General features: G+C 50.9%; 1 protein-coding gene across 1 annotated transcript in view; it reads right to left on the bottom strand.

Annotated features, from left to right (window-relative positions):
• The window catches only part of TOP2A (DNA topoisomerase II alpha), a 249,024-nt gene that overhangs the window by 52,737 nt on the left and 172,535 nt on the right, over positions 1-23,752 (bottom strand). Inside the window, exons 25-30 of the mRNA XM_029572748.1 lie at positions 20,348-20,439; positions 20,013-20,159; positions 19,776-19,859; positions 2,799-2,996; positions 2,251-2,377; positions 1,498-1,662 (exon numbers count right to left, since the gene is read on the bottom strand). Of these exons, the coding sequence (XP_029428608.1) occupies positions 1,498-1,662; positions 2,251-2,377; positions 2,799-2,996; positions 19,776-19,859; positions 20,013-20,159; positions 20,348-20,439 (813 nt within the window). The remainder of the gene's footprint in view (positions 1-1,497; positions 1,663-2,250; positions 2,378-2,798; positions 2,997-19,775; positions 19,860-20,012; positions 20,160-20,347; positions 20,440-23,752) is intronic.

The following is a 23,752-nucleotide window of genomic DNA, read 5'->3' as shown; positions in this document are numbered from 1 at the left end:
TAGGTGGGCCTCTAAGACCCAATAACACAGAGTCCATAGACTCTATAGACTTCGGATCCTGCGTCGTCTCAATGCCTAACTCCTTTAAAATAGCAGGTATAAGAGGCGGTAGCGCATCCCGTCGGAATAAGTGGACCACCTTGGGATCACCTCCATCCATGCCACGGGACTCTCGTGCAGCACTCTGCTGCGGGTCCACCTCACCCGCTACCCCCCTCGGGGGATGGGTAGGCAAGTCCGGGTCATTGTGGTCCGGTGAGACCTCTGAGGAAGAGTCTGAATCTTCCTGTGGCGCCAGAGACCTCAAGGGGCGTTTGGCCTTAGGAGCCCCCTGCTCAGCCTTCTGTTTGAGCCCTTTCTGGTGCTTAGAGGGCAGAGTGGATGAAATCTTGTCCAACCCCCGTTTCTTAGAGGCCCTCCTGGTCTTAAAGGCCTTGTGTAATAGCTAAATAAAATCTGAATTAAAGGAGGAGGAAGAGGAGGCATCTTCGTCCTTTGTAGGATCGTCCCCCTGAAGAAAAAATATCAGGATCAATCTATTTGGCCCCCCCCCGTGGGCGGACGCTAAGGGGATAAGGCCGGCGGTAAACTGCTGTCCCTCGATGCGGCCGGTACTGCCGCGCCGAAATTTCCCAAAATGGCGCCCATTCCCGTGCTCAGTGGGAACAGGGCAGCAGAACCAGCTGGCAGCTCCCCAAACGCATGGGAGACTGAAGTGACCCTCAACATAAACCCCCCCCCCGTGGTTGTAGAGGCAGGCAGAGCTCTGGAGTCTCAATGCGTGGATGAGACGATGGTGCAAGGAAGAGGGATTCAGTTTTGTTAGGAACTGGGGAACTTTTGGGGAAGGGGGGAGTCTCTTCTGAAGGGATGGGCTCCACCTTAACCAGGGTGGAACCAGACTGCTGGCGCTAACCTTTAAAAAGGAGAGAGAGCAGCTTTTAAACTAGAACAAAGGGGAAAGCAGACAGTCGCTCAGCAGCGCATGGTTCGGAGAGAGGTATCTTTAAAGGATACTAATGATGCATCTAAGGATAAAAGACAGCCAGGGACCCGGCAGGTGCCGTGCTCCCCTGCCTCAGGAACCAGCTGAGGCATTCTGACTAATTTTTCACTTTTCTCCCAGGTTTTTTGTTTTTACTTTCTCCCTTGCAGGTCTCTTGTTGTGCTGCCGAGCCCTGCAGGACTTCCGGGCTGTGCTCCTCCTCCCCTGGGGACGTGGCTGACGTCAGCAGGGGCTCTCTGAGGATAAAAGACAGCCAGGGACCCGGCAGGCTATATGAGGGTAACATCAGCGAGTCTGTTCTCCAATCTCCACCTGCTGGTTGGAATGCACAACCCCCTGGTGTGGACTGGTTTGCCTAATGAAGAAATGTGTTCTATATGTTAAACCAACTAGCTATCTATTCTGCAGATGAACACTAGGGATCGAGGTGTTGGGGAAGGAGAATCACCATAGCAGTGCCAAGGAGAGCCTGGCATGTAGGATGCTCTCACCTGCTGCCCGCCGAGGGACAGGCTCACGTGATATCACCTGGACCATGTCTGGGTCATCGCTGTCCTCGGACTCACTGTCTGAACCAGACCATGGGTTGTGTTTCTCTTTCTTCATGGGTTTGAATGGTAATGTGGCCTGCTTCTTCCCCTTGGCACGCTTTGTACCTGAATATCCAAAATACAGTAAGTTACAGTCATGGCTTGTCACCTGCGGCCGCTATCCTAACAAACATCAGTTACTACAACCAAAGCCCCACCACCTAATCAAGCTAGGCCCTAAACAGACTGTAGGATTTTGCACCCTCTCCACCTGCTAGGAGACAGAAGAATACTGCCAGACTGTAGGTGGCACCAGCCTATATGTAGGCGGAGTTTTTTTTGTTTATAAACTTCTGTCTCCATCTGCTAGAGGGGGGGCAAAACCCAGGAGTCTGGACTGATCCTGGTACGTACAGGGAACATCAGTTACTACAACCAAAGCCCCACCACCTATCAAAGTTAAATCACTGCATTGTATCTACAACTCCTGAATACATGGGCTTCTACTTGTCATCCTGCTCGTTGGCAGACAGATGCTCTTTCAGGCATGGCTGTTTCCACATCGATGACAAGGTCTATGGAACTCCAAATTTCAAAACAAAATCCCAAGCATGCCAAAGAGGAGAGCCACAGTATTTTTTTTTCAGTTTCCTGATGGTGTGCAAGTTTCAAAGAAGGTGCAATCACCTTGGATGAGAAGGAAAGGATAGCTACCTGCATCAGACCCTGCTTTCTTGGACAGCCGTTCAGTCAAGTTCTGGGTCTCCGGACTGTTCTGCTCTGGGGAGCATCCCTCCACTTCTTCGCCAAACTCCATTTTTACGGCAATGGGATCTTCGCCCTAAGAAACAGAACAGACTCATCACCCTAATGCTGCAAGCAGGGATGGAAACAGCAGACATGTAAACAGGTGGGGTGCTGAAACAGGCCTCTCTACCGATGAGTGTTACAGCATCAGGGGGGGAAAAAACCCAACCCCTCCTTTCACCAATCAACAAGCCCGAAGCCTTAACGTTACATTCCTACATCAGAAAGGGATGGGCGTGGAATGCAAAGTTTAAAAACCCTGCAAGTTTTAGAGTCTGCATTGCTTGTGAACAGTGTCTCATCTTCCAGCAGGTTCACAAGGGATGTTTGGCAAGAGTCTTCAGATCAGCAATAGAGACAGAGCTGTGCTGAGCTCCTGCCTTTACGCTCTGAACTTGGAGCCTCTCCTTGCATGACACAAGGTGGCAGTTATTCTGCAGGAGGGCCAGTGTTACCTTGATTCTCCTCTTGATCTTTTTTGTCGCCTCAGCCTTCATGGCGGTGGTAATCCGCGGCACCACCCGCCTCCCATGCGGAGAGGGCATTGTCTCCGCCAGCTGCAGCTTTTTCACCTTTGGCTTTCCCACTTTGCCTTTGATGGGCTTCCCAGCCATCCCTATCAACTCATCCTCCCGCTCTCGAGCTTCGACTTGCTGAAACACAGAAACAGGGGACAGGAGGAGGAGACAGGATGTGTCAGCCACACCACGTTATCTGCTCATGCTCAGCAAAACCTACACATGATTTTATACAACTTACAATGAAAGTATTGGAGAAATTACTTACCTGATAATTTCGTTTTCCTTAGTGTAGACAGATGTACTTGGGACCAATGGGTTATATACTCCTCTGCTAGCAGATGGAGACGGAGTCAGGTTTCAAAGCTGATGTCACCTTAGATATGCCCCGGCAGTGACCTGAGCCCTCCAGTATTCTCTTCAAAAGCCAATAGACATACTATTGAGAAACTTGATTAAAATTTGACTAAAACTTGATTAAAAATGGATAACCGTAACTGTACTCAAACATAAGCGCTGAATCCCAGCAAGATTATAGATGTCCTAATCAAGGGATTGGGTGACGGCTTACCCGAAACCTCTTGGAATCTAGATTCATCTCATGGGCGAATCCTAGGCACTGTTTTTTGGCAGCCATGGAAGGGATGCCGAGTCCACCAGTCTACTCTAAGGAAAACGAAATTATCAGGTAAATAACTTCTCCATTTCCTAGAGTGTAGCCAGATGGACAAGACCAATGGGATGTATAAAAGCTACTCCAAACGGGGCAGGAGGCTGCGTGCGGTCCAGTTAGCACTGCCCTTGCAAAGGCTACGTCCTCTCAGGCCCGAACATCCAGGCGATAGAACCTGGAGAAGATGTGCAAGGACGACCAAGTCGCCGCTCGGCAGATGTTGATAGGAGACAGTAGCTTAGCTTCTGCCCAGAATACTGCCTGGATCCTAGTGGAATGAGCTTTAACCTGAAAGGATAATGACTTCCCTGCCTCTACATGAGCGCCCTTGATCACCTCCTTGATCCAGCGAGCGAAGCTGCTTCGCCTTGTTTCCTTCCACCGTGAAGAACAAACAAGCAGTCTGTCGTACGCACCGGTTCCGAGATTTCCAGATACCGCATCAAAAGCCTACTGACGTTTAAATGGCGGAGACAGTAGTCTTCCGTGACCTTGAGTCCATCTAGGTACGGTAAGGAAATGGACTGATTCAGACTACTTTGGGCAAGAAGGAAGGAATAGTGTGAAGCTGTAACGCTTCTGGAGTTATCTGGAGGAATGGTTCCCGACACGACAATGCCTGTAGTTCAGAGATATGACAAGCCGAGCTTATCGCCACCAAGAACACAGTCTTCAGTGTTAACATGTGCAGGGATAGACAGCAGCGGCCAAAAGAAAGGCCCTGCTAAAAAGTCCAATACTAGATTAAGATTCCACAGGGAAACCGGCCATCATAAGGGTGGTCGAAGGTGTTTAATCCCTTTTAGGAAATGGGCCAAGTCCGGATGCAGTGACAGACAGGTTCCTTTCACCTCACTCAAAAACAGGAGTGCGCTGCTACCTGGACCTTCAAGGAGTTAAGGGAGAACCCTTTATTCAGGCCATCCTGTAAAAATTTCAGAACCATACGGATTTTGGCCATCCGAAGGGGCAACCTTGTGTTCCTTGCACCAGGCTTCAAATATTCTCAAGATCCACACATACACTAAGGACGTGAGAACTTCCACGCGAGGAGCAAGGTGGAAATTACTGCCGCCAAATATCCACATTTCATCAGGCGAGCCCTCTCAAGGGCCAGACCATAAGACAAAACCAAGTCGGGTACTATAGGAACGAAAATTAGCAGGTAAGAGCCAATTTTCCTTTCCCTGTATGTACCCGGATCAGTCCAGACTGTGGGATGTACCAAAGCTTCCCTAAACAGGGTGGGACCTAGACAGTCCCGCTCAAAGCACCTGCCTTCCAAAAGAGCCAAAGACTGGCGCCTGCACATCGAGGCGATAATGACTAGAAAAAGTATGCAGAGACTTTCAAGTAGCTGCTCTGCAGTTCTCCTGCGGAGAGACTGACTGACTCTCAGCCCAAGAAGTAGCCTGTGAACGCAAAGAGTGGGCCTTTAAACCCTCCGGAACCGTCAGCCCTGACAGATATACACCGAAGCAATCGCCTCCTTTAGCCAGCAAGCGATCATAGCTTTAGAAGCCTTGTTTCCTCTATTTGGGCCACTCCATAAGACAAAGAGATGATCAGAGACTCGGAACTCGTTTGTAACCTGTAGATACTGTAGTAGAACTCGTTTTACATCAAGACACTGGAGGTCACCACCAGGCGTGTTCGCAATGTCCTCAGAAGCAAAAGCAGGGAGTTCCACCGACTGATTGACGTGAAAGGAAGACAACCTTTGGCAAAAATGACGGTACAGTCTTAAGGGAGACCCCTGAATCAGAAAAAAACGGAGAAAGGGTTCCCTACAAGTCAACGCTTGGAGCTCGGACACCCTCCTGGCAGAGCAAATAGAGACGAGAAACACAGTCTTAAGTCAGATCCTTAAGCGTGGCCCGCTGGAGGGGTTCAAAGGGTGCCTCGGAAAGAACTCGAAGCACCAGGTTAAGGCTCCACGAGGGGCAAGTAGCCCGGACAGGCGGATTCACATGCTTGGCCCCCTTGAGAAAGCAAACAACATCTGAATGAGCCGCCACTGCGTAACCATCAATACTACCTAAGAGGGACCCAAGGGCGGAAACCTGTACCCGTAAGCAGTTGAAAGACAAACCCTCGGAAAGACCATTTTGGAGGAAGGAGAGGACCTGGGATACCGGAGCCTTGCGTGCCGGCACTCCAGACTCAGTACATTATCAAAAACTCTCCAAACCCAGACGTAAGCGAGAGAGGTAGACTGCTTACAGGCCCGCAACAGGGTGGATATAACTTCTTTATATCCCTTCTTTCTTAATCACTGCCATTCAAAAGCCAGGCCCCTAGACAAAAGCGATCCCATCTGATCGAAAAATACAGGACCCTGCTGGAGAAGGCATGGAAGATGGCCGAGGCGAAGGGGGCCGTCCGTCGCGAGGTTCACCAGATCCACATACCACGGTCTGCGGGGCCACTCAGGTGCCACGAGAATGACGGGTTCCCGATAAAGTTCTATTCTTCTGAGTACTTTTCCCCACCAGAGTCCAAGGGGGAAACACGTACAGAAGAACGTCGTGAGGCCAGGGAAGGACCAGGGCATCCACTCCTTCCGAGCAGTGCTCCCTTCTGCGGCTGAAGAATCTGGGAGCTTTTGCATTGTTCAGAGTAGCCATCAGGTCTAAGTGGGGGGGACCCCACCTGCGGACAACCAGATCCATCGCTCCATTGGACAACTCCCACTCGCCGGTTTCTAGACGTTGACGACTGAGGAAATCTGCTTGAACATTCTCCTTCCCCGCAATGTGGGAAGCTGCCAAGCGATCCAGGTGATGCTCCGCCCAGGCGAATAGCTTGCTGGCTTCCAGAGCCTCCGGGCGACTTTTGGTGCCCCCCTGCCGATTGATATAGACTACTGTGGTGGAATTGTCGGAGAGCACCCGCACCGCCTTGCGATGGATCAGAGGGAGGAAGACCTTGAGTGTCAGACAGACCGCTCGGACCTCCAGGTGATTGATGTGCCAGCGGAACTGAACTAGGGACCAGTATCCCTGCGTAGACTGGGTTTGACACACCGCTCCCCAGCCGGAGAGGCTGGCGACCGTCATGACAATGATCCACTGAGGAGTCTGTAGGGGCATCCCCTTCAGGAGGTGAGTGAGCGAGAGCCACCATTGCATGTTGGCAATGGTAGAGTCGGAGAGCGGGAAGGATGTCCGAAACTGTTCGGACCCTGGCTTCCAGCGGGACAGCAAAGCTTTCTGTAATGGATACATGTGTGCAAAAGCCCAAGGAACCAGATAGATAGTGGAAGCCATGGACCCCAGGGACCTGAAGGTAATCCCAGGCCATGGGTAGTGAGAAAGAAAATTGCGCACTTGATCCATAAGTTTGAGCGCCTGAGCGTCTGGCAGAACACCTTGCCGACCCGGGTGTCAAAGCATGCCCCCAGGAATTCCAGGACCTGGGAGGTCTGGAGATTGCTCTTGGAAAAGTTGACTATCCACCCGAGGGAGGTTAGGAGAGCCAAGACCCTTGTCTACCGCTATCCTGCAGAGAGTCTCCGACTTGGCTCAAATGAGCCAATCATCCAGGTAAGGATGGACTAGGACTCCTTCCCAGCGGAGAGCGGCCGCCATCACCACCATGACCTTTCGGAAATGGGGAACCCTGAGGGCCCAGTTGACACTTTTGAGATCCAAGATTGGATGGAAGGAACCGTCCTTTTTGGGAACGACGAAGTATATGGAATACTGGCCGGATCCTTGTTCCTCCACCGGTACTGGGACTATGGCGCCGAGCTCTTGCAGCCTGACAAGAGTCTGGCAGACCGCCAGATGCTTCTGCAGGGAGAGATTATGTAAAGATCCGGCAGGTCCCAAGCAAATTCTACTGCAAAATCTCTATCACCTCTAGGACCCACTGATCCGTCGTAATTTTGACCATTCCTCGAGAAACAGGGACAGACATCCACCTAAGTTGGGAACGGAGGAATGGGCCGGCTGCATTTCATTGGGAGGACTTGGTGGTCGAGTGTTGTGGGTTACTATCCCTGAAGGGACAATGGCCACGAAAGGAATGAGAACAGGACTGGGATCTGGAGGAGGTACCTCTTGGGAAGGATCCCCATGCTCTGCTATTATACCGGCGCTGACCCCTAAAGCGAGAGCGTGAAGGAAAGAAGGATTTAGACCAGGGGTCGGGAACCCATGGCTCGCGAGCCAGATATGGCTCTTTTGAGGGCTGCATCTGGCTCTCAGACAAGTGTCGCCACACTTTCCCGCTGACCCAGCTGCTCCCCGGTCCTCCTCCGCCCGGGCTTAAAATGCTGTCAGCCCGGGCGGAACGCGGCAGGACAGCTGGAGTCAGCGGCACCGGCGTGCTCTCTTCTCCCCCCCCCCCCCGCGGCCCGGAAGAGGAAGTGGAGCGTATCGGGTGTGTGCGCGGCAAGAAGAGGCCACGCTAGTGCGCTCGGCATCGGCCCGAAGTAAAGAAGACTGCAGCGCGGCTCGGAGGAAAATGAAGAGCTTCAACCGCGGCCGATGGGACTCCGCCTCCGCGAGGGCTGAAAATGAAGAGGTTAGCGTTGGGAGGAGGCTGCTGCTGCTGCGAGTTCCCGGGGTGGGGGTGAGAGAGAGTGAATGAGCGAGCAAGCATGTGTGTTTGCTCGCTCATTCACTCTCTCTCTCCCCCACCTGGGGAACTCGCGGCAGCAGCAGCCTCCTCCCAACGCTAACCTCTTCATTTTCAGCGGAGGCGGAGTCCCATCGGCCGTGGCTGAACCTCTTCATTTTCCTCCGAGCCGCGCTGCAGTCTTCTTTACTTCGGGCCGATGCCGAGCGCACTAACGTGGCCTCTTCTTGCCGCGCAGGCACCCGATACACTCCACTTCCTCTTCCGGGCCGCGGGGGGGGGGGGGGGCCGTGTGTGTGTGTGAGTGAGTGAGTGAGAGATGCATCTCCACTTCCTCTTGTGTGTGTGTGTGTGTGTGTGTGTGTGAGATGCATGTATGTGAATGATTGAGAGCCTGTACATGTGAAAGAGTGTGTCTGTGATTGAGAGCCTGCCTGTGAGAGAGAGAGCATGAATGTAAGTTTACCATTGGGAACCTGTATGTGTAAGTTTGTGATTGAAAACCTGTGTGTGTGAGAGTATGTGTGTATGATTGAGATCCTTTGTGTGTGAGAGAAATCATGTGAATGTATGATTAAGAGCCTGTGTGTATAAGTAAGAGAGAGATCATGTCTGTCTGTGTGTGATTGAGAGCTGATTTAGGTGAGGGAGCATGTGAGTATGTGATTGAGAGCCTGTGTTTAAATGAGAGAGAGAGAGAGAGACCATGTCTGTCTGTGTGTGATTGAGAGCTGATTTAGGTGAGGGAGCATGTGAGTATGTGATTGAGAGCCTGTGTTTAAATGAGAGAGAGAGAGAGAGACCATGTCTGTCTGTGTGTGATTGAGAGCTGATTTAGGTGAGGGAGCATGTGAGTATGTGATTGAGAGCCTGTGTGTAAATGAGAGAAAGAGAGGACATGTTTGTAAGCATGTGAATGAGAGTCTGTGTGTGAGAGAAAAAGACAGCATGTATTTATGTGATTGAAAGCCTGTGTGGGTGTGTAAGCGTGAAAAAATAGACAGCATGTGTGTAAATGTGTAATTAAGAGCCTATATAAGTGAGAGAAAAAACATGTGTATATGTGAGTACTGAGAGCATGTGTGTATAGGTGTGTCATTGAGAGCCAGTGTGAGAGAGAGTGCTGGTATGTGACTGAGAGAGGAGAAAGTTCCAAGCAAACCACCCCTCCTCCTGCTAATTCAGAACAATCTCAGGACACCTGGATATCAAACGTTCCCAGGTATGCAGAGCAAAAAAATGTTTGTATCCTTATTATTTTTCATTACTGGGTCTTTGTGTCTGCTATTTTGAAATATTTTGTTGGTATCTGGAAATGTTTTATATGAGTTTTTAATTATTGGATATTCCACTCCTCAGCTGTTTCGAAATATGTTCTTTTTGTTAGTACAGTTTTACTGCTGATGATTTTATATTTCTTGATTTGTTTTATAAGGATGGGTGATGTTTCTTTTTTCCTTTGTTACACTGCATACAGAGACTCTGGCTTGTTGCAGTTTTCAATTCAGTTTTTTCTGCATGCTTCTTGTTATGCGTTTTGGTCTCTTTATTCTATGTTAGGTGAGGGACAGCACGTGATTCAGGTGAGGTTTTCTGCTGGCGTGTAGTTTCTGTGTAGGACTCTATAGCAGCCTGACTTGGTCCGTTTTCCTAATATGAGATGTATTGGTGTCTTAAGGCCTGGTGTAATATTTTCAGAGACTTATTGTACTTTAAAAGTGTGATCTTACATAAAATGCACACATTTACTTGTATTTAGTTTTAAACATATTGTATGGCTCTCATGGAATTACATTTTAAAATATGTTGCGTTTATGGCTCTCTCAGCCAAAAAGGTTCCTGACCCCTGATTTAGACTGTTTCGGGAGGACCTCCGGCAGCTTATGAATCTTGTTCTCTCCCAGGGATTTAATAAGCTGTTCAAGGTCCTCACCAAACAACATACCTTTGAAGGGAACTGTGCCCAACTGCGACTTGGAGGAGGAATCCGCAGACCAATTGCGCAGCCAGAGGAGGCGTCTGGCAGACACCGCTGAGACCATAGCTCTGGCCTGCACCCGGAGCAAATCGTATCAGCCCCATACACCACAGCCGCCTGCAGCTGTTCTGCCTGCTCCATCTCTGCAGACAGGGGGTCCTGGGTGCTGAGCAATTGTTGAAGCCACCTGAGGCTTGCCCACTCCATGAGAATGCTGCAGATTGTCACCCGGACTCCTAAGGCCAAGACTTCAAAGATACGCTTGAGATACAGCTCGAGTTTGCGGTCTTGAAGGTAGGATCAGGGATCCCCTCCGAGGAGTGTACAGGACAAATCTGGAGGAGAAATAGTTAAATCGTGCTCTCCTCCTTCCTCCAGCCCCGGATCAGAAGTGAGAGCTGCCCCCAAAATGGCCGCCGTTCCCGCAGTTTTTCGTGAAGGGAATGACCTAGCCACGCGCTGAGAAGCCCGACCCCGGGCCACCGGTCTTGTCGCCGCAGCGGAGGGACCCTCCCTGCCTGGCAGGCACCCGGAGCAAAGCCCATCGCTGGAGAGCAAGGCAGGCTCCCCGCAGGCTAGGCAGGCAGTAGAATGTGGCATCATCAAAAGAGGAAGCAGACGGAGAAAAAAAATCAGCTGAGCTGGGCTGCAACGGTAAGCGATAGCAAGTGAATGAACCCTGCACGCTACCTCTCCTGAAGCAGAGCAGTGAGAAATTAAGCTTGCCTTGCCTGCCAAGTTGTTTATTTTATATTTTGAGCAATTGCAGGGGAATTAGCTTCCCTGCTAGGGGACCTGAGGTATTGGGCATCTCAGGGTCAGAGCAGCCAGAGAGGGGGAGTGACTGGACCACCAGTATCACCCCAAACAGCAAGCAGGTCACCGGGAAGGGGAGCCTAGGCTGAGTAATCAAGGGGCAGGTCCCCCTAGGAACCCATAAGAGCGAGGAGACAGAGCTGTCTCCGTCAGAGCAGACGTTTTGAATGGAAACAGAGAAACTCTGCGTAAACAATTTGGATTCTTTTTTTTTTTAAATTTATAAAAAGGATAGATAATACTTGCTTTATCTTGCAAAAATAGAAGAAAACCTCACAGGGAAAGAGAAATTGAGGAAGAAAGGGAACCGCAGGTTCAGTTGCCTGCATCTGCTAGAGAGAGAAAAATACTGAAGGGATGCAGAGTAGGCTCTGTCCTGATATAGGATACCCTTTCAGTTTTTCTCTGTCTCCATCTGCTGGACAGGAGGCTCAACCCACTGTCTGGACTGATCCAGGTCCATACAGGGAAAAAAGGATTTGGACTGTTTCGGGCGATCCTCAGGCAGCTTACGAATCTTGTTGCTCCCTAAAGATTTGATAAGCTGTTCCAGGTCCTCTGCAAAGAGAAACTTACCCTTGAACGGGAGAGTGCCCAGCTGAGATTTAGAAGAGGAGTCTGCCGCCCAATTTCGCAGCCAGAGGCAGCGCCTGGCCGAAGCCTCTGAAACCATGGCTCTGGCCTGCACCCTAAAGAGATCATAGAGGGCATCAGCCCCATACGCAACCATGGCTTCCAGCCGTTCCGCCTTTGCAGATGGGAGGTCCTGGGTGCTAAGTAGTTGTTGAACCCACCTAAGGCTTGCCCGCTGCATGAGACTGTTACAGACTGTCGTCCGAACATCTAAAAGATCCTTTTAGATGCAGTTCCAACTTACAATCCTGAAGATCTTAACGCCGTTGCTCCCACCACCGGGATGGTGGTTCGTTTGGTGACCGCAGAAACCGAAGTGTCTATTTTAGAGACCTTGAGCATCTCTAGGCATTGGTCTGGTAGGGGGTAGAGCTTGTCCATCGCCCTGCCTACCCAAAGGCCGGATTCGGGGGATTCCCACTCTGAGCAGTAACTGCATTAGCATGGGATGGAATGGGAACGTACATGTACACGTTACTTGAAGTGGGGGCAGTGGTGGATTCTTCAGGAGGTACATCTATCCCCAGTTCGTCCAGGACAAAAGGAATGAACGGCTCAAGCTCTTCCCGCTGAAACAAGTGCAAGACCCGTGGGTAGTCTCCCTCGACCGGTGGATTTTGAAGTAAAATATCTGTATTGGGTCGAGGTCTTGCTTAGGGGAGGATCTGGTACCCTCAGTACAGTCCTGACCCTAATAGTCCCTTGCACATCTGGGGGCTTAGGGCCCTGCTCTATAGACACCCGAGGAATCTTTGCAGGAGGGGGGTCCGGGGAGGGATCATTTTGCTCCTGTAAGCTGGCAAGATAGGCTTTATGTAATAAGAGAACAAAATGGTGAGGGGCTTTCCCGGGCATTGGGGAAGGGGGGACATTGTGGCAGAGGTCAGGGACTGCATCCGGAGAGTCCACGGGGCTTAAATCCGGAGGAGACGACTAAAAACAGGATCCCTTACCCCCTCCGGTCCCGAATCTGCCACGAGATCTGGGGATAAAATGCCACCATTCCCGCGGTTTTCAGGGATGGGGCCGGCTGGCAGCGCGTTTGGTGGCCCAACCACTGGTTGCTGATTTTGCCGCTGAGGAGGGTCCCTCCCCGCCGGGCAAACAAAGGGAGCAAAGCCCTTCGCAGGAGAGCCACGAAGGAGGCTCCCTGCATGCCAAACAAAATGATGATTGTGGCATAACAATGGAGGGGGAAGAAAAAGCTGCTGTGGAGAAAACCGGTAGAATCAGTTGTGCCTGGCTGTGAGCAGGAGAATTCAGCACTGCTCTGCGCTCCTTCCCCCAAAGTCTGTTAGCTTTCAGCTAAGCCGAGTACTCCTTGGTTTTTGGGGGTTTTTTTTCAGCAAGTACAGAGGAATAAAAACATCTGTTAAGAGACCCAAGCCATGGTACATCTCAGGGGTCTTATAAAAGGGGGAAGGACTGGACTACCAGTATCACCCCGGAGCCAGGCAATGGATCACCAGGAAAGAATGGGCCCTAGGCTGAAGACTCAAGGGGAAAATCCCCCCTAGGACCCTATAAGAGCAAGGAAACAGGCTTCTGTTTCTCCTGTCATCAAAACTTTTTTTTTTTAAAGATTGAAGCTTAAGTAAAATACTTGCTTGATCTTGAGAAAACTAGAAATAGGAAGGGAAGAACTTCCTCAGAGAAAGAAAACAGCTAAATACTGGGAACTGCAGGTTCTACCACCTTCATCTACTGGAGACAGAGAAATACTGAAGGGATGCAGGGGGCGCACAAGAAAATTACTTCTTACCTGCTAATTTTCGTTCCTGTAGTACCAAGGATCAGTCCAGACGGTGGGTTATGTCCCCCGTCCAGCAGATGGAGTCAGACAAGGCTTCGAAGGGTGCTGTGATAAGTACGTGTGCACCCTCTACAGGAGCTCAGTATCGAGAATATCAAAGCCAAAACAGTAACATACCAAGGCTGGATCAAGTGTAACAATCAGAAATATCACAACTAAGGCAACTAGTGCCAGAATTGAAACTTGCAGAACGAACTAAGTAACAGACTTGTGAGTTCAACAGGCTCTAGGGGTCGAGCGTAAGTAAACAACAACGAGAAAGAACAGAGAGCAGTGGAGAGATCGAGCAGGGAAGAAAAGAACGAGAGGCGGGCATCTGGACTGATCCTTGATACTACAGGAACGAAAATTAGCAGGTAAGTAATTTTCTTTTCCCTGTACGTACCAGGATCAGTCCAGACAGTGGGATGTACCAAAGCTTCCCTACACTGGGTGGGCCTGTGCAAGCCCTGCTCGAATGACTGTCTCCAAAGCATCCTGAGGACGAAGACGGTAGATGCAACCGGTAATGACGTGCAAAGATATGAAGAGACTTCCAAGTCGCCGCCCGACAGATCTCCTGTGAGGAAACAGACTGTACCTTGGCCCAGGATGCAGCCTGGGAGCGGAGAGAATGCGCTTTGATCCCCCGTGGAGGATCGCTACCCGTACCTATATACACTGAGACAATTGCTTCCTTCAGCCACCTGGCGATCGTCGTCTTTGAGGCCGGGGAACCCTTCCTCGGACCCGACCACAAAACAAACAAGTGGTCTGAGACTCGAAAATCATTTGTGACCTCCAAATAGCGAATGAGGACCCGCTTGACATCCAGAGAACGAAGATGACCCGATTCCCCCGCTGAGAAGGACGGGAGCTCGACCGTCTGATTCAGGTGGAATGATGACACGACTTTGGGCAGAAAGAAGGGCACTGTGCGGAGCAACACCCCAGAATCCGTAAACCGGAGATAGGGTTCTCTGCAGGAGAGTGCTTGGAGTTCTGAGATGCGGCGTGCAGAACTTATGGCCACCAGGAAGACAGTCTTGAGCGTGATGTCTTTAATGGTAGCGCTAGATAGAGGCTCGAAAGGAGGGCCCGCCAGAGAACGGAGAACCAAGTTAGGGACCCATTCCCTTCTTGGAGCCTTGACCGGGGGCCGTAAATGCTTCACCCCTTTGAGAAAATGGGCGATATCCGGCTGTTCTAAGAGAGGAGTGGCCTGCATACTGAAGAAGCGAGCCCAGGGCAGCGACCTGAACCCGTAAGGAATTGTAGGCGAGTCCTTTATCCAATCCGTCTTGAAGGAATGCCAGAATCTGAGTGACTGAGGCCCTTGAGGTATGGGTAGCATGCTCTGTGGACCAAGCCTCAAAAACCTTCCAGACCCGCACGTAAGGTAGCAGACGTCGAGGTCTTCCGGGCCTTGAGGAGAGTTGAGACTACGGCATCAGGGTATCCTTTGTGTCAGAGGTGACGCCGTTCAAAAGCCAAGCAAAAGACAAAAGCGTTCTGCCTGGTCGAAAAATACTGGACCCTGATGAAGCAACCGCAGGAAATGGTCCAACCGAACCAGGCCGTCCACTGCCAGATGGAGCAGATCTGCAAACCCAGGGGCGCCGTGGCCACTCGGGAGCCACCAGAATGACGGGCCCCCGATGAAGCTCTATTCTCCGAAGGACCTTGCCCACTAGGGGCCAGGGTGGAAAGGCATAGAGTAGAACCTGTGCCGGCCAGGGGAACACTAGAGCGTCTATTCCTTCTGCCCCGCGCTCCCGCCGGCGGCTGAAGAACCGAGGTGCTTTGGTGTTGAGGGCCGTCGCCATGAGGTCCAGACGTGGCGTCCCCCAGCGATGCCGAAGGAGATGCATGGCGTCCGAGAGGGACCACTCCCCTGGGATCCAGTTGCTGACGACTCAGATAGTTGGCTTGAATGCTGTCTACGCCTGCGATGTGTGACGATGCCAGGCGCACTACGTGCTTCTCCGCCCACGACATGAGGCTGGCGGTTTCGAGCGACACGTGCCGGCTCCTGGTGCCTCCCCCTGGCGATTGATATACGCTACGGTTGTCGCCATGTCCGATAGGATCCTCACCGCTCGATTCCGAACCAAGGGTAAGAAATGTATAAGGGCCAGACGCACCGCCCTTGTTTCCAGGCAATTTATCGGCCAGGTCGCTTGTTCCTTCGTCCACAGCCCCTGTGCCGAACTCCATTGGCAAACTGCCCCCCAGCCGGAGAGACTGGCATCGGTGCTGACCACCACCCAATCCGGTGTCTCCAGAGAAATGCCTTGGGCCAGATGACGCGGTTCCAGCCACCAGACCAGACTGACCCTGGCAGACTGAGGGAGAGGCAGCACCAGCTGGTAATCCTGAGAAATCGGTTTCCAGCAAGAGAGAAGAGCCGCTTGCAGGGGGAGGAGGTGCGCAAATGTCCATGGGACAAGATAGATCGTGGAGGCCATGAAACGTGGGATCTGGTAACACAGAAAAACGCTGAACTTGTTCCCGGAGGGATTGGGCCCTGTCCAGGCGTAGGAAGAACTTGCCCTGAAGCATATCGAAGTGTGCTCCCAAAAAATCCAAGTGCTGCGAGGGAGCTCTTGGCAAAATTCACCACCCAGCCCAGGGACTGGAGAAGATGAACGACCCTGGAGACAGTCGACAGTCCCTGGGAGAAGGACTTCGCTCCAATGAGCCAGTCGTCCAGGTAGGGGTGGACTAGGATCCCATCCCGTCTCAGAGCGGCCGCAACCACCACCAAGATCTTCGTGAACGTCCGAAGGGCGGTCGCCAGCCCAAACGGGAGGGCCTGGAACTGAAAGTGTCGGTTCAGAATCTTGAAACGAAGAAACCTCCGATGTGCCTTGAGGATGGGGATGTGGAGATAAGCCTCTGTCAGATCAAGGGAGGCCAGGAACTCCCCTCGGTGCACTGCCGCAATCACGAACCGCAGGGTCTCCATGCGGAAATGGGAGACCCGTAAGGACTTGTTGACCTCCTTGAGATCCAGGATTGGGCGGAAGGAGCCGTCCTTCTTGGGCACGACGAAGTAAATTGAATAATGGCCCGAGCCCACCTCTCCGAAGGGACGGGAGCGATGGCCCCGAGGCTCAGAAGTCTGTCCAAGGTCTGTTGCACTGCCAGCCTCTTGAGGCTGGATCCGCAAGGCGAGAAGAGAAACCTGTCCCTTGGGCGGCAGGCAAACTCCAAAGCGTAGCCGTTCTTTAAGATGTCTAGGACCCACTGGTCCGAAGTGATGCGGACCCACTCCTCATAGAAGCGCGAGATCCGTCCCCCGATCCGCGACGTCGAGGAGTGGGTGGATTCGGCATCATTGAGTTGGCTTGGACGAACCCCCCTGACCCGTTCCCTCCCGAGCGGGCCTGCGGCCGCGAAAGGAACAAGGCCAGGACTGAGATCTGGAAGACGGAGTCCGAGGTCCCTGTTTGTAGCCGCAGTAGCGATGTTGCACGCGGGAACGGGATCTGGAGGGATTGAAGTTCCTGAAGTTTCGCTGACTGTCTTCTGGCAGTCTGTGAACCGGATTCTCCCCCAGTGACTTGATGATCTGATCGAGATCTTCACCGAAAAGGAACCTGCCCTTGAAAGGAAGAGACCCTAGGCTGGACTTGAAGGAGGTATCCGCCGACCAGTTGCGGAGCCATAGGAGACGTCGTGCGGAAACCACGAAGACCATGGACCTCGCCAAGACATTGAATAAATCATATAAGGCGTCCGCTCCGTAAGCTATGGCGAATTCCAGACTGTCTGCCTGTCGCGCTTCCTCAGGTGGCAATACCTGCGAGGTGAGGAGCTGTTGTACCCAGCGGAGGCTTGCCCTCTGTGCCAAGGAGCTACAAATGGCGGCGCGAATCCCCAAGGCTGAGACCTCAAATACCCGCTTGAGGAAGACCTCCAGCTTACTATCCTGCAGGGCCGTGCCACCCGTCACCGGAATAGTCGTGCTCTTGGTCATCGCCGAGTCTACTTTCGGGACCTTAATCAACTCCAAAAAATCCTCTGGGAGAGGATAAAGTTTTTCCATGGCTCGTCCGACCTTAAGGGATGACTCGGGAGAATCTCACTCCCTGGCTAGTAATTGCAGAAAGGTTGGATGGGTAGGAAAAGCCGGGGATAGAGGGCGCAGGCCGGCTAAGAGCAGATCGACCTTCTTGGTGGACGAGGTGACAACCAGAACCGGTGGTGCGGGAGGGGGGGTGTCGAGATCCAACTCCTGAAGGATCTGCGGAATAAGGTCCTCCAGCTCTTCCTTCTGAAAGATGCGTAGGACCCACGGATCATCACACTCAAGTTGTGCCTCCGAAACCGGATCGTCCGGATGAGACTGAGGATCTCCCCCCGGATCCGGGAAGGATCCTGCCCCCCGACCCCAGCGAGAGGAGTGCGAGATGGACCCTGGACGCTCCGTGGGAGGGCCCCCGCCGAATCCTGGGGCAGCTCCGCCAACCGGGGTGCCTTGGCGGGCGGTGGATCCGGACTGGGTGCCCTAGGGACCTCCAGGCGCTGAAGATAAGCATTGTGCATCAGCACAGTGAACTCCGGGGAAAAAGGTGGGGGACCCGGGGGCGATGGGTGGCAAATCTGGGGGGGGGGGGGCCTTGGGCCCCTGAGGCCCCAATTGGAGCAAGAATCAGCGGTTCCCCGCCATCAGAATCCTCTCCTTCCTCCCCTGATGGTTGCTGAAACTGATCCGAAGAATTCAAAATGTCCGCCATTCCTGCCCATAGCGGCGAAGGGGACAGCCCCTGAAATCCAGATCTTGCTGAGGTGCGAGTAGAGGGAAGGTCCAACGGCCCAGAGGTGCCCTCCCCACCAGGGAGGCAGCTGGAACAAACTCCCTCCCTCAATATCCTTGCCCCCGGCTCGCCACAGGCAGAGCAACGGGACGGCCGCGGCATGGTACAGCCTGGGGTGGGGCAAGCCACGCGGGAGGCCAAAGAGTGAATTTCACCACGGTGAGTAGGGACAAATCCCTGTGCTGCCCCCTGGCGTCCCTGAAAGAGCAGCAGAGGAATGCCCCTCTCTGTTGTGGCGGCTCCGGGGAATGAAAACGTCTCGGGGCCCCTGTGGTAAAGGGGGGAAGAGGCTGGCACCACCAGCTTTCCCCAGCAACCCACGACGACCTTGCTGAAAAGGAGAAAATTCAGGAGGAGAAAAATAAACCAAATATAAACTTACCCGGAGGCAGGATAGAAGAGGGGGGGGGGGGGGGGGGGGAAGAGACTGCAATCAGCCCTGCCTGCAAGCCCTGAAGTCACTCCTCCCTCTTTTACCTCTTTTTTTTTCACACAAAAAACTTTAAGACCAAGCTTGATCCAGCCTAAGCAATATAAATAAATAAACGGAAAAGAAAGCCTTCAAGCTCCAGGTTCCCCTACTCTCATCTGCTGGAGTCAGAGATATACTGAGCTCCTGCAGAGGGTGCACACGTACTTATAGCAGCACCCTTCGAAGCCTTGTCTGACTATCTGCTGGACGGGGGACATAACCCACCGTCTGGACTGATCCTGGTATGTACAGGGAATGTCCTGATATAGGATACCCTTCGAGTTTTTGTGTCTCCATCTGCTGGAAAGGAGGCTCAACCCACTGTCTAGACTGATCTGGGTACGTACAGGGAAAAGTACTTATTTTTCAACAAAGCTTAAAGAAAGCAGAAACTATTAACTTTCCCCAACGGGGATACTTCCCTGAACCCGCGATCACGGAGAGGGAGCCAGTACCCTGGCTATCAGGAGTCCCAGACCACACGGGCTAGCACTGCCAGGGGTATCGAACCCCTCGTTCACCCGGCTCTACTCGAGGGATGGTCCAGAAAACTGAACCTGGCACCCTGAGGAGCAAGAAATCCAAACTCAGCTCACAGCTGCAGGTATGCACCATCATCTGCTGGAGACAGAGAAATACTGAGGAGCTGCAGGTGGCACACTTGAATATAGCAGTGCCTCAAAGTTTTGTTCTCTGCCTTCATCTGGTGGGCATGCATAACCATTGGTCTGGACTGATCTGGGTATGTACAGGAACGTAAGGTATCACCACAGGAGAGCGGAGCTCAATCTTTCTCCAATCTAGGTAAATTTTCCTCTTATAACGAGTACTGGAATGCCATTATACCACCAATGCTGGTGTAGGGAAAGCACATCTACATCTGCTAGGAGACAGAGAGATACTAGAGGGCTGAGGTCACTGCAGGTGCATATCTAAGGTGACTTCAGCTTTGAAACCTGACTCAGTCTCCAACTGCTAGCAGGGGAGCATATAACCCACTGGTCCTGAGTCCTTCTGGCTACACACTAGGAAATCCAGTTTTATGAGTTTTAAAACCAAGAGCAACATTGCAAAAGGAAAGGCTGATTTCTAAATGCATTTGAGGTGAGGTGGAGACAAGGAAAGGACACAGACTGCACATACCTCCAGCTGTTCCACAAAGGCAGCCAGATCTTCCTTCCATAGATCCGATGGACACTTCTTCTTGATATCCAACAGCTGTTCCTCCTAAAAACACCCCCCATGCCGTTACAGAAACAAAAATCAGGAATCACCACATGAAATCTTATTTTGCCCATCACTGGCTTTCAGAATGAGTGAGTGCACAGACTGTCCCCGGGGGTGGGGTTCCTGTCAGAATTAAAGCCCGCAGGCATATACCTTGCTGTCTCTCTGCTTACACAGCTCATCCTTCTTTTCCTTGGTCAGGTACCACAGGGGCATGCCCAACAAGTAGTTGAAATCTGGGCCAGAGGTGGCTATGGATTCCTCTTCTTCCTCTTCCTCCGTCATACCTCCTTCATGTTCCTGCAGATGGGGTGAGATGCATGCACAGTGACCCAAGCCTGTAGCAAAGTCCTGATGGCCAGGACCCAGTTTCATGAATCTCAGTGAATTCTACATAGCTACATTGACCTGTTCCTGAGAGTAGAGCATGCTGTAGCAGTCACCAGGACTCTAACATGCAGACTGCAGTGTCTGAACGGTGCACCCACCTTTTCCTGGGTCTCTTTCCAGGCCTTCACAGGATCAGAGTCATACCCTCTCTGGATCAGAACCTGTATCAGCTCCTTCTTGGGTTTGTTTTCTGCAAAGAAAGCATTCAGTTTCTCAGACCTCAGACAAACATAGGAAAATTGGTTCTTATCTGCTAATTTTTGTCCCTGGAATACCCCAGATCAGTCCAGACAAGTGGGTCTTGCATCTCTGCCAGCAGATGGAGGCAGAGAACTAAACACCTTTTAGACACTGCTACTGAAAATTGAGAGCGCCACATGCAGTCACTCAGTATTGACCTGTACCCAAGCCAATGTAGAGCTATATATGAAACAATTACTTCCTCTCAGGGCAAACATGCAATACCGGGTTGGAAACCCCTGAACTGGAGCCCACCCATTGAACAGAATACAGAAAAACCATTTATCAGCCCAAAGGAGATAATCTATATACTGTACAAAAATTAAGCTCTGCTCTTAACATTCAAAAACAAAACTTTCAGAAACAAGGGGATGGGCCTCTGGATTGTATGTGGTAATCTAGGAACAAAAATTAGCAGGTAAGAACCAATTTTCCTCTTGTTCATACCCCATAACAGTCCAGACAAGTGGGCTTTACCCAAGCTCCCCTATACTGGGAGGCAAGCCAGAATACCCGCTCATAGCACACACTCACCAAAACTTGCCTCCTCTGGCATGTGCACATCCAAGTGGTAGTGCTTGGTGCAAGTGTGAAGAGAAGACCATGTGGCCGCCTTACAAACCTCCTGTGGTGACACCAACTGACATTCAGCCCAAGAGGCTGTTTGCACCCTAGTCAAATGTGCTTGCAACCTGTGACCGTACGAAACATACAGATAGGCCGAAAAAATAGCCCACTTTAACCAATGCACAGTCGTAGATTTAGCCGCCTTAGTACCTTTCTTTGCCCCTCTGAACATGACAGATGATCTGATCATTGGAAACTGTTAGTGACCTTAAGATAATGGTTTAATGGAACAAAGTCAGCATGGCTTTACCCAGGGCAAGTCTTGCCTCACAAATCTGCTTCACTTTTTTGAAGGAGTTAATAAACATGTGGATAAAGGTGAACCGGTAGATATAGTATACTTGGATTTTCAGAAGGCGTTTGACAAAGTTCCTCATGAGAGGCTTCTAGGAAAAGTAAAAAGTCATGGGATAGGTGGCGATGTCCTTTCGTGGATTGCAAACTGGCTAAAAGACAGGAAACAGAGAGTAGGATTAAATGGGCAATTTTCTCAGTGGAAGGGAGTGGACAGTGGAGTGCCTCAGGGATCTGTATTGGGACCCTTACTGTTCAATATATTTATAAATGATCTGGAAAGAAATACGACGAGTGAGATAATCAAATTTGCAGATGACACAAAATTGTTCAGAGTAGTTAAATCACAAGCAGATTGTGATAAATTGCAGGAAGACCTTGTGAGACTGGAAAATTGGGCATCCAAATGGCAGATGAAATTTAATGTGGATAAGTGCAAGGTGATGCATATAGGGAAAAATAACCCATGCTATAATTACACGATGTTGGGTTCTATATTAGGTGCTACAACCCAAGAAAGAGATCTAGGTATCATAGTGGATAACACATTGAAATCGTCGGTTCAGTGTGCTGCGGCAGTCAAAAAAGCAAACAGAATGTTGGGAATTATTAGAAAAGGAATGATGAATAAAACGGAAAATGTCATAATGCCTCTGTATCGCTCCATGGTGAGACCGCACCTTGAATACTGTGTACAATTCTGGTCGCCGCATCTCAAAAAAGATATAATTGCGATGGAGAAGGTACAGAGAAGGGCTACCAAAATGATAAGGGGAATGGAACAACTCCCCTATGAGGAAAGACTAAAGAGGTTAGGACTTTTCAGCTTGGAGAAGAGACGACTGAGGGGGGATATGATAGAGGTGTTTAAAATCATGAGAGGTCTAGAACAGGTAGATGTGAATCGGTTATTTACTCTTTCGGATAGTAGAAAAACTAGGGGACACTCCATAAGTTAGCATGGGGCACATTTAAAACTAATCGGAGAAAGTTCTTTTTTACTCAACACACAATTAAACTCTGGAATTTGTTGCCAGAGAATGTGGTTCGTGCAGTTAGTATAGCTGTGTTTAAAAAAGGATTGGATAAGTTCTTGGAGGAGAAGTCCATTACCTGCTATTAAGTTCACTTAGAGAATAGCCACTGCCATTAGCAATGGTTACATGGAATAGACTTAGTTTTTGGGTACTTGCCAGGTTCTTATGGCCTGGATTGGCCACTGTTGGAAACAGGATGCTGGGCTTGATGGACCCTTGGTCTGACCCAGTATGGCATTTTCTTATGTTTTTATGTTCTTATGTTCTTAATGCACCAGAGTCCACCGCACATCAAATAAGTGAAGTTACCTCACATGTTCTTCCTCCCCAGAAAGCTGGAAGCTCTACAGACTGACTGAGGTGGAACAAAGGAACTTTGACAAAAAAAACAGAAGGGACCTTACGCAAAGACACACCATCCTCAGAGATCCTCAGAAACTGCTCTCTACAGGAAAAAGCCTGAAACTCTGAAATCTTTCTGGCTGAACAAATCGCCACCAGAAAAACAGTCTTCAGTGTGAGGTCCTTTAATGATGTCTTCCGCAACAGCTCAGAGGACAACAAAGACCACACAATACCAAATTAAGGTTCCAGGAAGGAGAGACCCTATGGACTGGAGGTCTCAAATACTTGGCTCCCTTGAGAAATTGTTTAATATCTGGATAAGACGCTAATGGCTTGCCATGCACCCTCCCTCCGAGGATTCCAAGGCTGCCACCTGTATTTGCAGTGAATTATAGGCAAGACCCTTCGTCAAGCCTTGTTGCAAAAAGGCCAAAATGTGCGGCATATCCGCTTGCAATGGATCTAATTCCTGTTCCACGTACCAGGACTCAAAATACTCCATACTCTACCAGAGAGGTACCTGTCTCCGCACCTGAAGCAGCACAACAATTGAATACCCTTTTAATCTGAAGGGTCTCCTCTCAAAATCCAAGCCGCAAGACAAAAGCAATCCACCTGAACCAAAAAGGATAGGACCTTGCCTTTAGAAGGCCTCGAAGATAAGCCAACCTTATTGGTCCCGTCTTTGACAAGATGAATCAGATCTGCAAACCACAGATGCCGTGGCCACTCCAGTGCCACCAATACCACCCTACCTGGATGTTGCTCTATGTGCCTCTGCACCCGACCTTCAAGGCCATGGCGGAAAAACACATAGTAGAAGCCCCTTGGCTGCAGAAGAACCAGAGCATCGATCGCTTTGGTCCCTGCCTCTCTTCTGCAACTGAAGAATCTAGTCATTGCAGCGTGATACAATTAGATCTAAGTGGGGATTCACACCGTCTGTCCCGAATGAGGTTG

This window comes from Rhinatrema bivittatum, chromosome 12 (assembly GCF_901001135.1).
Source record: "Rhinatrema bivittatum chromosome 12, aRhiBiv1.1, whole genome shotgun sequence".
In the NCBI taxonomy this organism is placed as follows: Eukaryota; Metazoa; Chordata; class Amphibia; order Gymnophiona; family Rhinatrematidae; genus Rhinatrema; species Rhinatrema bivittatum.
Note: the sequence above shows the minus strand (reverse complement) of the source record. Positions and strands in the feature narration are given on the sequence as shown.